Genomic DNA, 13,062 nt, shown 5'->3' with positions numbered 1-13,062 from the left:
TGTTCTATCATGTCTCTTTAAATAAAAACGGAGACTTGCTGAAATAAGATCGAATGCAGAATTCTCAATGAATTCTGCAGACAATTAAGCAACTGCAGAGGGAAAAAAATGGCAAATAAATTGCTTAATAAAATGCCTGTAAAGCTTTTATTATGACTGGAAAAGTAACCAGTGTTTTGGAAGGAGTCTATTCAAGCCAGTCAGTGGGTCATGGGAATTGGTAGCAATGGTGTTTGTCTGCTAGTAAGATAAGCAGTAGTTTGGCCGACGAGCCAAATAAATAAATAAATGCAACACAACTACAAATTTTTTAAACGCTGCATTCTCATCCAGCTAACAAACTAGGTAGCCGGACGAGAGAAGGTAACACGAGGAATTAATGAGGCAGCGGTAGGCTGAACTGAAGGAATGCGAGAATGTAACACAGAAGTATCATGTATGCATTTATACTTTTTGGGTTGTACTTTTGTTTCGAACTTAGACCACTTTCAATTCAAAGACGTCCATGTATTTTTGTCCTATTTCACTTTTGTTTTTCTTTTCTTAAAAAGGAGGCCGTCTGTGTGTTCAGCACTGGGCATGTAGACGACTGAACATGACACTGCAGGTTTCTCATTGTCAAAAGCTCAGGGATCCTGCCTTTATCCCCAAAACGATTAATCTTAAACAGTTAGCATTCAAACTGTACTGCAAACAGTCAGTTAGGTTGTGTCTCCCATAGGAAGGCACAGCCCATCTCTTTGTCTTTATAAGCTACGTAGCCCCTATGCTATATGCTGCTGCTGTTTCACTAGCTTCCTTCTATTATTTCCATAACAGCAGGACACATCACAACTGTCCTTTGGACAGACGAGGCAGGTAACATTCGCCTGCAAGGTGTTTAAGAGGCGACCGTTTTACAGCTAAAGATTATATATATATATTCCGAATTTTCATGTTTTTATTTTAAAAAGCATTTTCAATGGCAGTTTAACCTTATTTTAAATCTGATCATTCAACAGAAGTAATACAGGTTAACTAATTCATTCTATAGCAACCACGCCTTGAGTTACTGGGTTTGTATAGAAGTTGTTGATGGTGCAAACTCTGCGATAAGACCAGAACGACAAAATCATCCCACTCTTGTTAATTCCTTTTTATCCTGATTGAAAAACATTTTGTTGAGCAAACAAATCAAACACGAAATTATACTTATTTAAACAAAGTTAATTTTATGAGCTGATATGAAAAATACAATATTAATTTCAGTCACATTTTTTCCCATGTTCTTATTTTAATATTGGCTATAGATTTTGGAAGGAATGACAATATATGAAAATGCCAAATATCTACAGTAAGGAACAGAATTATGTCCTGGGAGCAACTGGACTTCACTTTTGAGATTTAAGTAAAATGTCTGAACGGGACAAGGAGTAGATTGCAACAAGCCTGGTGGTTTCAAGTTATTTAATTCATAATTCTCCAAAATGGTCTGATACAATTGAACTTTGGTTTGGGTCGTTAGTTAATTATTCATTGGGTTTTCATTGGGTAGGAATAATGAGTGTGGATATAAAATGAGACTATTTTCAAGCAAAGCTCTGGAAGAACATGAGATTGGTGAAAACAGAGGAGTCACTGTGAGATGAGTGAGTTACTGACAATGGAGGAAGCTGACTGGAAAAAGGGGAAGGAATACAAGTTACACCAGTATACAACTGACAGAGATGCTCACTGGGGTTAGTGGCAAGGCTGCAGGCCGAAGATCGATGGGCTTCTTTCATTCTGTGCTTCCAGAATCCTGGCTGTTGTTCAGCCTTTGGCTCGGGGGCAGGGAGGCCTTATTCCTCAAAGCATTACACAGGTGCACTTGGTGGTCTTGGGGCTCATCTGGTCAAATAGGCTGGACGCCTGTGTCTGGATCAGTTTCCAGAAACTGGAGAAGGAGATTTCCTCACCGTCCTTCACGCCCATGGTCTGCATCATTGTAGACAAACCCTGCTCACCTCCTGAGGTCTGTGAGAGAACAACAGAACCAGCCTCCTCATTTACATGGTATTAATATTCAAGGCTAAACGTCAATCATAATTTATAATTCAGCCCATACTTCTGAACAGCCAGACAATAATTTGCAATAATCGAGAAAGAGCTAAGAAAGTATTAATTCTACAGAAGACCAGCTTTTGTGAATACTGCTGAAAACTTATGCTAACCAGAATGCCGAGCTGTTATGGGAGAATTGGCCTTTCCAGAAATGTAATGGTTTATGTAAACATCTAATACCATGTCTTTTATAGTCCAAAAGTCACACATGGAAACCTAAAATGTGTGAAACTATAACTATGAATAAATAAAATAATATTTAAAAACTTGAATGGGAAGTGTATAGAGAATACCCTCGTCCCTTGGAATTATGGGGATTGGATTCAGGACGCTCTGCTGATGCCAAAATCCACGGATGCTCAAGTCCCTTATATAAATTGGTGTGTAGTATAGTATTTGTATAACCTATACACATTTTATATACTTTAAATCTTCTCTGGATTGCTTATACGTAGAGATGGGCTGATCCACATTCTTTCAGTTCCGATCCGAATCCGATATACACCTGCCGATACGGATACAAGATTTGTTTTTATTTTAATATAAATAAATAGGCCTATATAATATACATTTATACTTTATGTATTTATTTTTAAATACAGATGAAAAATGTATGCCAAAAAATCTTTAATTAGGCTACCAGAAACATACATAACGTACTTTTCCACCTCGTTTGTACATCTTGTTTTAACGTTTTTGAGGTATTTGCAGTTCAGTTTGAATATCTTCCAGGAGAGTACATGCCAGTGGCGAATGCTTAAAATGCCACACAATTATTCTCCCACTGGCAACAGCATCACTGACACTGTATCATAAGCTGTAGGAGTGCATAGCCCAAGCTAGCGACTCCCAAACCATCCAGTGCTTTTCTCATATTACTCGCGTTGTCTCGCACAATTCCGGGCGCTGTGTTTACTGGGCTTTTGCACTAAACGCTACTCCCACCTCTTAAAACTTTTATTTTTACAAAGATTGCAAATCGCTATGCTACAAGCTGTTTTTTAAGCGTAAATCGGGACCAGACCGTCACTCTCACATTTGCTGTTTTTACGCTTCTCCTGCTGTGAAGGGTATGCACAAGACGTCACAGACAGCGGAAGTCACTGCGTTCACACCCGCTGAGTAGCAGAAAAATTGAGTGGCAGCGTTAATGTTCAGCTTCAATGCCGCAAAAACATATATGAAACCGGAAAGAGCAGTCGTGCGATTGATTGTACAAATAGATTTAACTCGAAATAGGAGCTATCTTTTTAGAGACTGCCAAAACTAAATAAGTATCGGACATGGATCGATCATATATGGCCGATAACATATCCGTCAAATAGGTCTGGATCGGCGACGATATCGAACATCCGAGTATCGGATCGGTGCATCTCAACTCATAATACTTAACACAATGTAAATCCTATGTAAATAGTTATTATACCTCGTACTGCGTTGTTTAGGAAATGATGGCAAGGAAAAAAAGAACTTTGCCAAAGTTCTATTTGAGGTTGGGGGAACCGCAGCAGCGGATACAGAGGGCCAGCTATACAACAGAGGCCATCTGTTTCATCTTGTACCGTGCCCATTAAAAAAACAAGAAGGTCTGAGATGTGAGATGGTGATCAGAGCACGGATGAGTCACTTGGATGAAGATTTCCAGGATCTCTTAATGACAAAAGGTCTACAGAGTACATCAAGAACCTAAGGACATTTATTACTCTAGCACTTGATGAGTTTACAGTCATCACTTGTATATTTTCAAATAATTTTTGGCATTGAGCTATTGACTGGCGTGGTCATTCCCTAATACTGTTTGTCTTCAGTAGAGTTGGTATGAAGAGTGCAAGTAATAAGTGGCATCTCTGGATTCCATGCAGTGTGAGTGTTTGCAAACACCCTTAACATTTTTGGTAATTGTCATACAGCTTTCACTAGCCCTTTGCTGACCCAGCTGATTCCATAGATGATTAGTAGACAGATGGTTATAATAAACCATGGGCAAGTTATTAGGAAGACATGTGTTCCTTAGGAGGGCAGTCTGAGGAGTAGCTGTATCCGTCACCCTCTCGTTCCGTTGTGTGAATGGCAAGCATTGTGGCTGTGGTGCCCTGCAGATCACTCAGTACTGCACTGCTGGTGCAGAGGCTGCTGCTGCTGCCCACTGCAGCCTCCATAAGATCTCATGGCCTGACCTGCTGTCGAATCTTTGACATGTAGCCCAAAGGCCTGCATCTGCCTATAATCGCTTGCAGATCCAGGCGTGGGTTTAGCTCAGGACATAAAACATTTGTTTTCACTTTGACGAGATTGCTTTTCATGTTTTTTTTTATTTTTCTTTTCTGGAAACGCTTTACTTGAGGGAGTATTAATGATATAGTACACTCTTACTTAATGTATTTATTAACCAGAAACTAAGTATAAGGTACTGATCATATTGTGTTGTAACAGGTCAAAGATTTCATGCAGTTACCATATCTGTTAATGATTTAAACTTGAGTATTGTGCACGTATAGCTTACTTGTGCCATTCTTCCTTCTTGACTAAGAACTTCTGTTATAGCAGTGACCTTGGTGATAATTATTAATTTTGTACAGCTTCAGAATTTGCTCAAATGAAGTGACCATTTTCAAAGCTTACAGCTAATTAGTTGGTTGCATTAATGTGCAGTTATTAATTTGCTAACCCCTGGATGTGAATCTCGAGTTACGTCTCCCACAAATAGTCAGTGGTCTCAGAACAGTTTTCAGGGACTGTGTGATAAGGATCCTACGTTATATAAAAAAAAATCCTCTTAGAAAAAATAAACGTAACGGACACTGGTTTCCTGGCCCATTTAACTGTGAAGGCAGTTGAGCAGAAAGCAGGACCACACCTTTAGTGATGAATGGCAGGTGTGGCTGAGTACACGGCAGAGAAGCTTACCTTAGCCAGGGTGGGCAGCTGGGCGGAGAGGAGGTTCTTGAACTGATCTGTATTCAGACCATTGCTGTTCTCACCACCGGCCTTGTGGAACTCTGTGACCAGGGTGCTGATGGCCTTCTCCAGATCTGAAACCTAAGAGAGAAGACAGAGGTGTCAGGCTGTCCAACTGAGCTTACTTAGAATAAGAGACCACACTCTGCTCTCAGACACAAACTGCTGAGAGCATTGCCAGGTATACTATAATGTGTACATTGATTCAAGCCAAAATGCCAACATACTTCTAGACAATAAGTCTGTCTTGACATGCATACCAGACTTTTGCATGCCTCCCATACTTCAAGAGTAAATTATGTGCAGCTATCTGCTTGACACGGTATGCGTACAACTATTTTTTTTTATTTTTCACAAGGGTCAGATTTTGCTGTTGAAATGTCAACACTCGCAGTGGGTTTTTGCTTGCAAATTATTCCAACACGGAAATCCTGCATTTTTCTGGCACTGCACAATATAAACGACCCCGCCAGCCGGCAACATTACAACATTTAGTAAAAAATAGCATGTACGAATACACAGCCATTATTCAGTATTATATTTATCGAAAAGCTGGGTTAAGGAACATCAGTCTATTTTCAAATCATTTATGTAAAACAACGTCATTCCACCCAGAAGGTAAAGGTGTCCTTTAAAAGAGACCGTGCTTGCAGTTTCTTGCTCACGTTCTGAATGGCGGTTCCCTCAGGTATAGACCAGTGAAGGAGGCACCTGAAATACCTGCTGGTCGAGCAATGAGGGCTCTGATAGCAGCTACTATTTACCTTCAGGGAGTGCTGAAGGTACCGCGAGCTTCAGTTGAGCAATAACAGAGGAGAGACTGAATATGGGAGTACAGGTGACTAACTGTCGGTTTTCCATTCCCCAGAAGGGCGGAATTATCCAATCCTTAGTAATCCTGCCACGGACATGGACTGGAATGTCAACCACTTTCAACATATTTCAAAATGTTTAAAATAAAAAATACATATATATAGGCGTGGCTGTGTGTGTTTCTACATACACACACACACACGATAGGTCAGTATACTGCATAGTATAGTTATGTACATGCAGAATGTCCACACAATGTACGTGATATCATACATAACGTAGGACAGACCGATCTCCCTGCGTTTGAGCAGAGACCACCTGGTCTTGGCACAGGAATGCTGGAGGAGGCTGATTGATTCCCCCTGCTTTCCATTTTACTCCGCGGCGGTCAGACACTGGAAAACTTAATTGCACTAAATATGGCCCAAAGCGAATTCTGCGGACGGTTACACAGAAATTACAGTGTCCGTGCGCTAAAGCAGGCAGTCATTTCTGAGACATCCATAAAGTGTACTGCCCCACGAATACGCGCTTTACTTGTTTTACGTTGCCGAACTTATAGTCACGAATTAAAATCGCCGAAACAATGTTCAAGCACAATCTTCAAGACATAGGCTAACAAAAGACAGATGTTGTCCTGCGTCAGATTTTTAAAATAGTTTAAATAGGCACGTTTCTTCATGTTTTTCATATAATATGGTGTTTAATAAAGCTAACAATCTCTTGAGAAGTGACGCTTCTGTTGAGAGAATAGAGAAATGACGAGGTCCGATACTGTATCATAAAAGTGGGTAAAATGTATCCTTTTAAGTCTATAATCAGTCCAGGTTTTCCTTAAGAGTTCCAAAAAGTTTCCCCCTACCTTTTCCGCCATTTGGCTTCGTTTCTTCTGCGCTTTCTGTTAAAAGTAAAGGTTTCTTTCTGCGAAGTTCAGTAATTGTTACGTTTCGCTCTCAGAGTTCCATTACTTCTGTCATCTTGGCTCGCATCCCGTATCCTCCCCTCCGACGCAAAAAAAAAAGAAACTGGATTCCACCTTCCGTGTCAGTCAGGGAGTCACAGCCCAGGGAGACAGTTTAAAGCTGTTGTCACACAGATCTCACTAACCGTTACCTTAACACTAACTGAAAAGAAAATGTTTCGAGTTCACATATATCTTGGTTTGCTGTTATGGGGCAGTGCTTTTTTAATGTGTCAGAGGACTTTTTTCATGGCAATCTCAAGTATGCGCAGAGTTAAGCCCATCTGGAACCTTTTAAGAGGAGTTGGAACACGTTGCATTTGAGCAACAGTTAGATTGCAAGTTTGGACTGGTGTGCTGTGCTTTTTATCCATGCTGCTGTTAACCCCTTCATATTTGTGTACATACTCTTTTATTTTTATGCGACCGAGCTCAGCTGAAGCATGATCGTAACTGTAACTACAACAGACTGATTCGATTTTAAATATGTGTTCCGGATAGAAGGAAATGTGCTTATGTACGAAAAGGCTGACCTAACGATAGCATCAGACAGGTAGTTTCACCGTGTACGTCTGCTAATGCATAAACTGCCAGGGGAAGTGTGGGGAAAAAACACGAACAAGCATTGCCGCATTCTGGAAAGCCGGTTATATTACTTTTAACTGGCGATTTTACCTTCCCAAATGTTTTATAACAAATTAATGTTTCCGGTAAATATACATACGCATGTAAATGTTTTTTGTTTTAATATTCATGTCCACATATTGCTCCATTTTTATCGGCTTTAAAACACAAAACAAATCAAGGTTTCTCTTTTTTGGATGTGCTACTTTTACAATTTAAAACGCACCCTAAATGACACCATCACAGTGGCCCTGACGGCCGCGGTGGCTTATTTCTTCATCTGCCGGTCTCAGGATACCACGCAGCAGTTGCCTGGAAATGGAAAAGACAGCGCCCACTTGACACCTATAGGTCACAACATGTGAGACGGAAGGTTCTTGTCCACAAAACATGTTGATCCAGATGTCTTCGTTTTCCTCTCTATCATATGTTTCGTTCTTTGGTGTGCAATTACCCGAAAATAGCTGGTGTTTTCTTCCCAAATAAATTTGTTTATGCGGAGCTTCGTAAAAGACCCCAGTTACCTTTGTTCTAGCCTTTTGTTATTGTTGTAAAGACTGAACTCCTTTTAGCAGAGAATGCCTGACATGCCTTAAATATCAAGATGATAATCTGTCATTTATGAAGCATATCCAACTCTGTAATGATTCCTGGGCAACCTTCTGACTTATTGCAAAGGTGCTTGTGGTTTCATACATGCTTTACGCTATTCTGGGAGAACCGCTCTCACCTCTCTGCCCCTCTTGTGTATGTGGGTGTGTCTGCAAACGTGTGTGTATGGGTCAGGTATATATTATATTGTGGGGACCAGTTATTTTGGCATTGTGGGGATTTTTTGGGTCCCCACAAGGGGAAATTCAATTGTAGAAAAATCTGTGACTGCAATCAAAAAACTAAAAATGCCAAAAGACTTGTATTTTGTTTGGTTACTTATGGTTAAGGTTAGGAATGGGTAGGGGTTAAGGTTGTCAGTGCTGGGATTACAGGGATTAGCTCACAATAATGAAAGGATGGTCCCCACAAAGATGTGAGTACAGGTCTGTGTGTGTGTGCGGGATGGGTGTGAGAGTAGCTTTTATGATGTTTTGTGAAAGCAGCAAATGACATCTGGCGTGGCCAGAAATGTAATCAGATTGCTTAACCCGGTGGATTTCAAAAGAAGAATGGGAAGGACTCGATTCTGAGATTCCAGGACTCAATAGCCGAGTGCAGAGTAATCATTATATTGAAATTAGATTACCCGGAATGGCATTGAAAATACGGATATTATCTTAGCATATTTCAAATAATGAAAATTATACGGTCTCTGAACATCACCCTAAATAACATTATTTTATAGATTTTATGTTGAAATATTTTATTTATATCTCATCCTAATCCTACTGATATATTCAAGTACGGTATTCATAGTATCTTTGGAAAATCGCATAGCTTTAACGTCTGATGAGCAGTTGGAATATTTAATCATTTCAAAATTGTACTGAGCCTATAGCTTTCATATTGTTCATGCTGAAAGACTCTCATTTCAAGGTTATTTTATTAGTATAAAGGATTGCTTACGAGGGAGGGTCTCTTACTAGTGAATTGTCTTTCCTAAATGATTTCCCTCAAGGAAAGCAAAGATTGCAAATCCAGCCTTTTCTCAGTAGCAACACTCTTCTGGGCACGTTTGAGATCGAATGTTATATGGTAGGAGAAAAGGAGAATTGCAAGCCAAAAATCACACATACCTTTCTAATCATTGTCCCTATTTAAGCCTGCCCAAACTTGCTAAAAGACGACGCTGACGTATGCTGGAGTGTTTCCGATCCTTTTTATGGTGGACATGTTGAGAATGCTGCACAATTATGGCGACACACAGACACAGATGCTAGCAGGCTTCCAGTGCTGATTTCATACGAGAGTCACAGAGCTGTATTCAGTTAGGGCCATGTGATTCACATCATGAAGGAGCAGACTGCTCTATCTAGGAAGCAGGTAAACCTAGTTCACTGCCCCCTGAGTGTGCATATATGCAGTATAATTTATTATAAATCCATTATGCATTCATATTATTATTGAGCCTTTGAGCAACAGTTAGTATTGACTTTTGAAAAATTAAACGAGCGTGTGAATTATTTCCACTATGTAAACATGTGGTAGGAGCTTGTAGCTACTCGTATAATAACTTCCCATATTATACTGACTACATATGTCATAATAAAAATGTAACGACTCATAATGTAAACACTCATCATGGGGTTAAAAACCCACACCCAATAACTGCATTAAATCCAAGCACATAATGTAGTAAATATCGTCTTATATTGCTTTTAATATATTATGAGTTATTTGCTATTACATATTATGCATTGTGTGCAAGAGAGATTCAATATGGCTTATTGACCAGGAATTTATTTTTAAGGATTTGCCACTGTTTTTATCTCCACTAGATGGCAGTGATTTTTAACACTATTCTCGATGCCAATAGACCCCCTTTGGCTTGATGGGTCCCTGACAAGGGGAATACTGACCTTGGCTGTGGTGCTGATTGTGTTTGTAACGCTAAGCAGCGATGGGGGGCATCTCAGTTACATACAGTAAGTATTAGGTGGGGCCGTACCTATGTGCTGTTGCAGTGTTTGGTGAGACTTCACCTATATTTTGTAACAATGTGGGGTGAGGTTTCAACTGTTTATAGTTGCAGTACTAAATGAGGCCTAACCTATATATATATATAAAAACAGTATTGGGTGAGGCCTTGTATATAAAAATGTAACCATGTTGAATGAGCCCTTGTCTGGCTGAAACGATGACAGCTACAGCCTATCAACCTAGAGGGGAATCAGGTCTGTTCATATGATTGTCCAGGTCAATGTCAAATGCTGTCAGCTTACTGGAGACTTTGGGTCAGGTCACTGACAAGGTTCTTGTTTGTGCGGCTGGCGCTCAGTTATGTATGTTAATTAAGACATTTTGAAGCTTCTAATAACACTGTGGGTGGGAACATACCAAACTGCGCTCTCAGCCAGCTAATAAACTGGATTAGTGGGTGGACCGTGGAGAACTAATTAAAAGTGATGACTTAATCTAGAGACAAAATATGTGAAAACAGCCAAGAGGAAATATAAATCATACACCTCATACCAGTTTGACTCCTTTCTTAAACATTGGGATTGTCGGTACTAAAAGTGCAGGTTCTTCAGTCACAAAAGCTGCAAAATGATTTAACATGGGAAGGACAACCGTCACAAAAAATCGTGATTTGGACAAAGTGTATCAGCAAAGAGGAATAGTACAAGGTGAAACGGATTGAAATGGCTGTCAAAGACTACAGTGGTATTGCCTGAAAAATTACGGACCTGATTGATGATGTTTCATAATTACAAAATTATGATTCCAGTTTAGCACTGGGATGATGTCCAATGTACTCCATGTCTCCCAGGGACCAGTCCTAACCATTACTGAACATTTATGGGTAGGGGTGTTGGTTTCATATTAACATTTGGGGGGAGGAGCAGGGAGATTCGGAGATATTCAGAATAAAGCGTTTTAACGGAGGGTAGGGGGTTCGCCAAATAAAAACTGTAAGAAAAAAATTTAAATTATGTAATAAGATATATTAATGGAATGTGTGTTTTTTTTTTAAACCAGACATTATATGTGATATTATTGAGGAGGATGATCCCTCCCCCATATCTACACCTATATATGTTTAGGGGAAGTTCTGGAGCACAGACTGTACTGTAGAATTCAACCTCCTTCATTCCTCATGGAACATCTGAGATCCTTTTCACGAAGGATGTTCCAGTACGCTGTCTCACTACATGCAATTCAGGATCTGTATGACAGCATTTGAAGAATATTTGTTTTGAAGGAAAGGGGGGGACTCCTTGCCACATCCTTGATTGTAATATATTGCTTGTAACACCCCATGTGAGGTTATTTCTGTTAAGAACTTAGTGTCGCACTTCCCCCTTTCTTGTTTAAAGTCATGGCCGCCCCTGTTTCAATCCTAAAAGCTTGTTTATCCATCCACAGGCCAGAGAATCCTTGCTTTTATAACAAAGTTTAAAAAAAGATGGAGCTTGAAGCGGCCACACAGCTATTTATTTAAAATGTGCTCCAAGAGATGATCTTTCTGAAAACCTCAAACGGTTCTGAACGCCTGACTCAGAATCTGATACCGAGGCTTTTAAACACAGCTGTGCTGTACAGATGATCGTCTCCAGAAGATGTTTAGGTTTATTACTTTGTCCAGTGATAGATTCCTATAGGACTTGGATTTTCAGTTTACTGCTCCCGTGAGAAACCAGCTGCGAAGAGTTCAGTTGTGGTGATGTTCTGTTGGGGCCCCATGATTCATGGCTCAGTGGACCCTGGCCTGCTTCTGATGGGCTGCATTTGGTTTTAATCACTTGCAGAAACAGCTCTGAGTTCAGACTTCAGGGCGTTGGGTCTCCTTCAGACAGCCACTCCCCAGGAGTTGTTATTTCTCTTAATATTTCCCATCTTGACCAGATTTTGACCAGGTCACTTCACCGGTGGTTGATTCCCAGAATGCATTAGCAGGGGTGTAGGAACAAGGGGGTGGGGGTGTAGCCCTCAATATTCAATTTGCCTTAAATTATTAATTTCTCAAACTCTTTCTTACACTGTTGCATTAGCAGACTAAATAGAAATGCCGCCTCAATATTATCTCCACAAGATGATTAATATGAAGATTATTTTTAAGATTATTTTTAGGGTTAATCCTCCCCCTTCATTTCCCTTAACCTATCAGTCCATCAGCTTTAATGCATGCAGATTGGAGGGTACAGTTTGGGGTGGGCTGGGGGGCAGGGCGGGGGGTTAACTTCTACACCTCCGCAGAGACTGCAGGCTAAATCTGGACCTTTATTGGATTTAGTAACCATATGATCTTTTTCTCAAAAATAGCTAGCAAACTGACTGCTACAACTGATTAGCATTTTAATTGAAGGACTGTAATACTCCCGTGTTTGGGCTGCAGTCCTGCTCCCAGCAGCTGAGCATTGTGTGTCTGCTTTCCCCCCCAGTGATGCAAGATGAGTTGGAGTCAGCGTCACGCCTCCGGGAAGGATGAGTGCCGGGTGTCTCTGCCCTGCAGCTGACCTTGGTCAGGACGGGCACCCGGGCAGAGAGGAGCTCATTCACTTGTGCTCGTGGTCTCGCCATTTTCTAAACAATAGCCTCAATAATCTATGGCGTGACATAGCAATATCTAGCCTTATATAATATGGAAAAGGGAGAAGTATGGATGAACTGAGGTTAATATGAAACCGCCTCAGCCTCAGGGTTAATGTAGAAATCATATCAAATCTGTCCATTACATATATTTGCTTATGTGTGTTCATTCGCCATAGTCATAAATTGTGCCATGTACCCTTGTAATCAAGGAAATTAGATTTTGAGGCACTAGAGGAACTAACTTCAACCCGAATGCTGGGGGCTACGATTTCTGCAGTATTCCAAAGATTGGCCCTTTGAGCTTTCAAGTCATGCACTCAAGTCCACTTTAGTCAAGTCCAATTCAAGCTTATACTTTTAACATACTGAGTCTGCGTCAAGAACAAGTCCAATAGTGTGGAGAGTCTGAGATGAGACCGAGTCCATTACAGAACCCA

At 40.4% G+C, this 13,062-nt stretch overlaps 1 protein-coding gene across 1 annotated transcript; it reads right to left on the bottom strand.

The window, feature by feature from the left end:
• Positions 1–1,431: 1,431 nt before the first annotated feature.
• s100v2 (S100 calcium binding protein V2) lies at positions 1,432–6,951 on the bottom strand. The gene is made up of 3 exons (XM_048992987.1): positions 6,716–6,951; positions 4,990–5,121; positions 1,432–1,995 (listed from the first exon to the last, which is right to left on the bottom strand). The coding sequence occupies exons 1-3, from the start codon at positions 6,725–6,727 to the stop codon at positions 1,828–1,830; spliced, it is 312 nt and encodes a 103-aa protein (XP_048848944.1). The 5' UTR covers positions 6,728–6,951; the 3' UTR covers positions 1,432–1,827.
• Positions 6,952–13,062: the final 6,111 nt, after the last annotated feature.

The sequence above is a fragment of the Brienomyrus brachyistius genome, chromosome 23, assembly GCF_023856365.1.
Source record: "Brienomyrus brachyistius isolate T26 chromosome 23, BBRACH_0.4, whole genome shotgun sequence".
Taxonomy (NCBI): Eukaryota; Metazoa; Chordata; class Actinopteri; order Osteoglossiformes; family Mormyridae; genus Brienomyrus; species Brienomyrus brachyistius.
This window is presented reverse-complemented; position numbering and strand designations above follow the sequence as displayed.

What these genes read in the sequence shown, in the direction of transcription:
- s100v2 (XM_048992987.1), bottom strand. An exon ending in AGCTGCCCACCCTGGCTAAG is followed by an intron (nt 1,996 to 4,989) that starts GTAAGCTTCTCT and finishes GTTCTCTCACAG; the next exon opens with ACCTCAGGAGGTGAGCAGGG.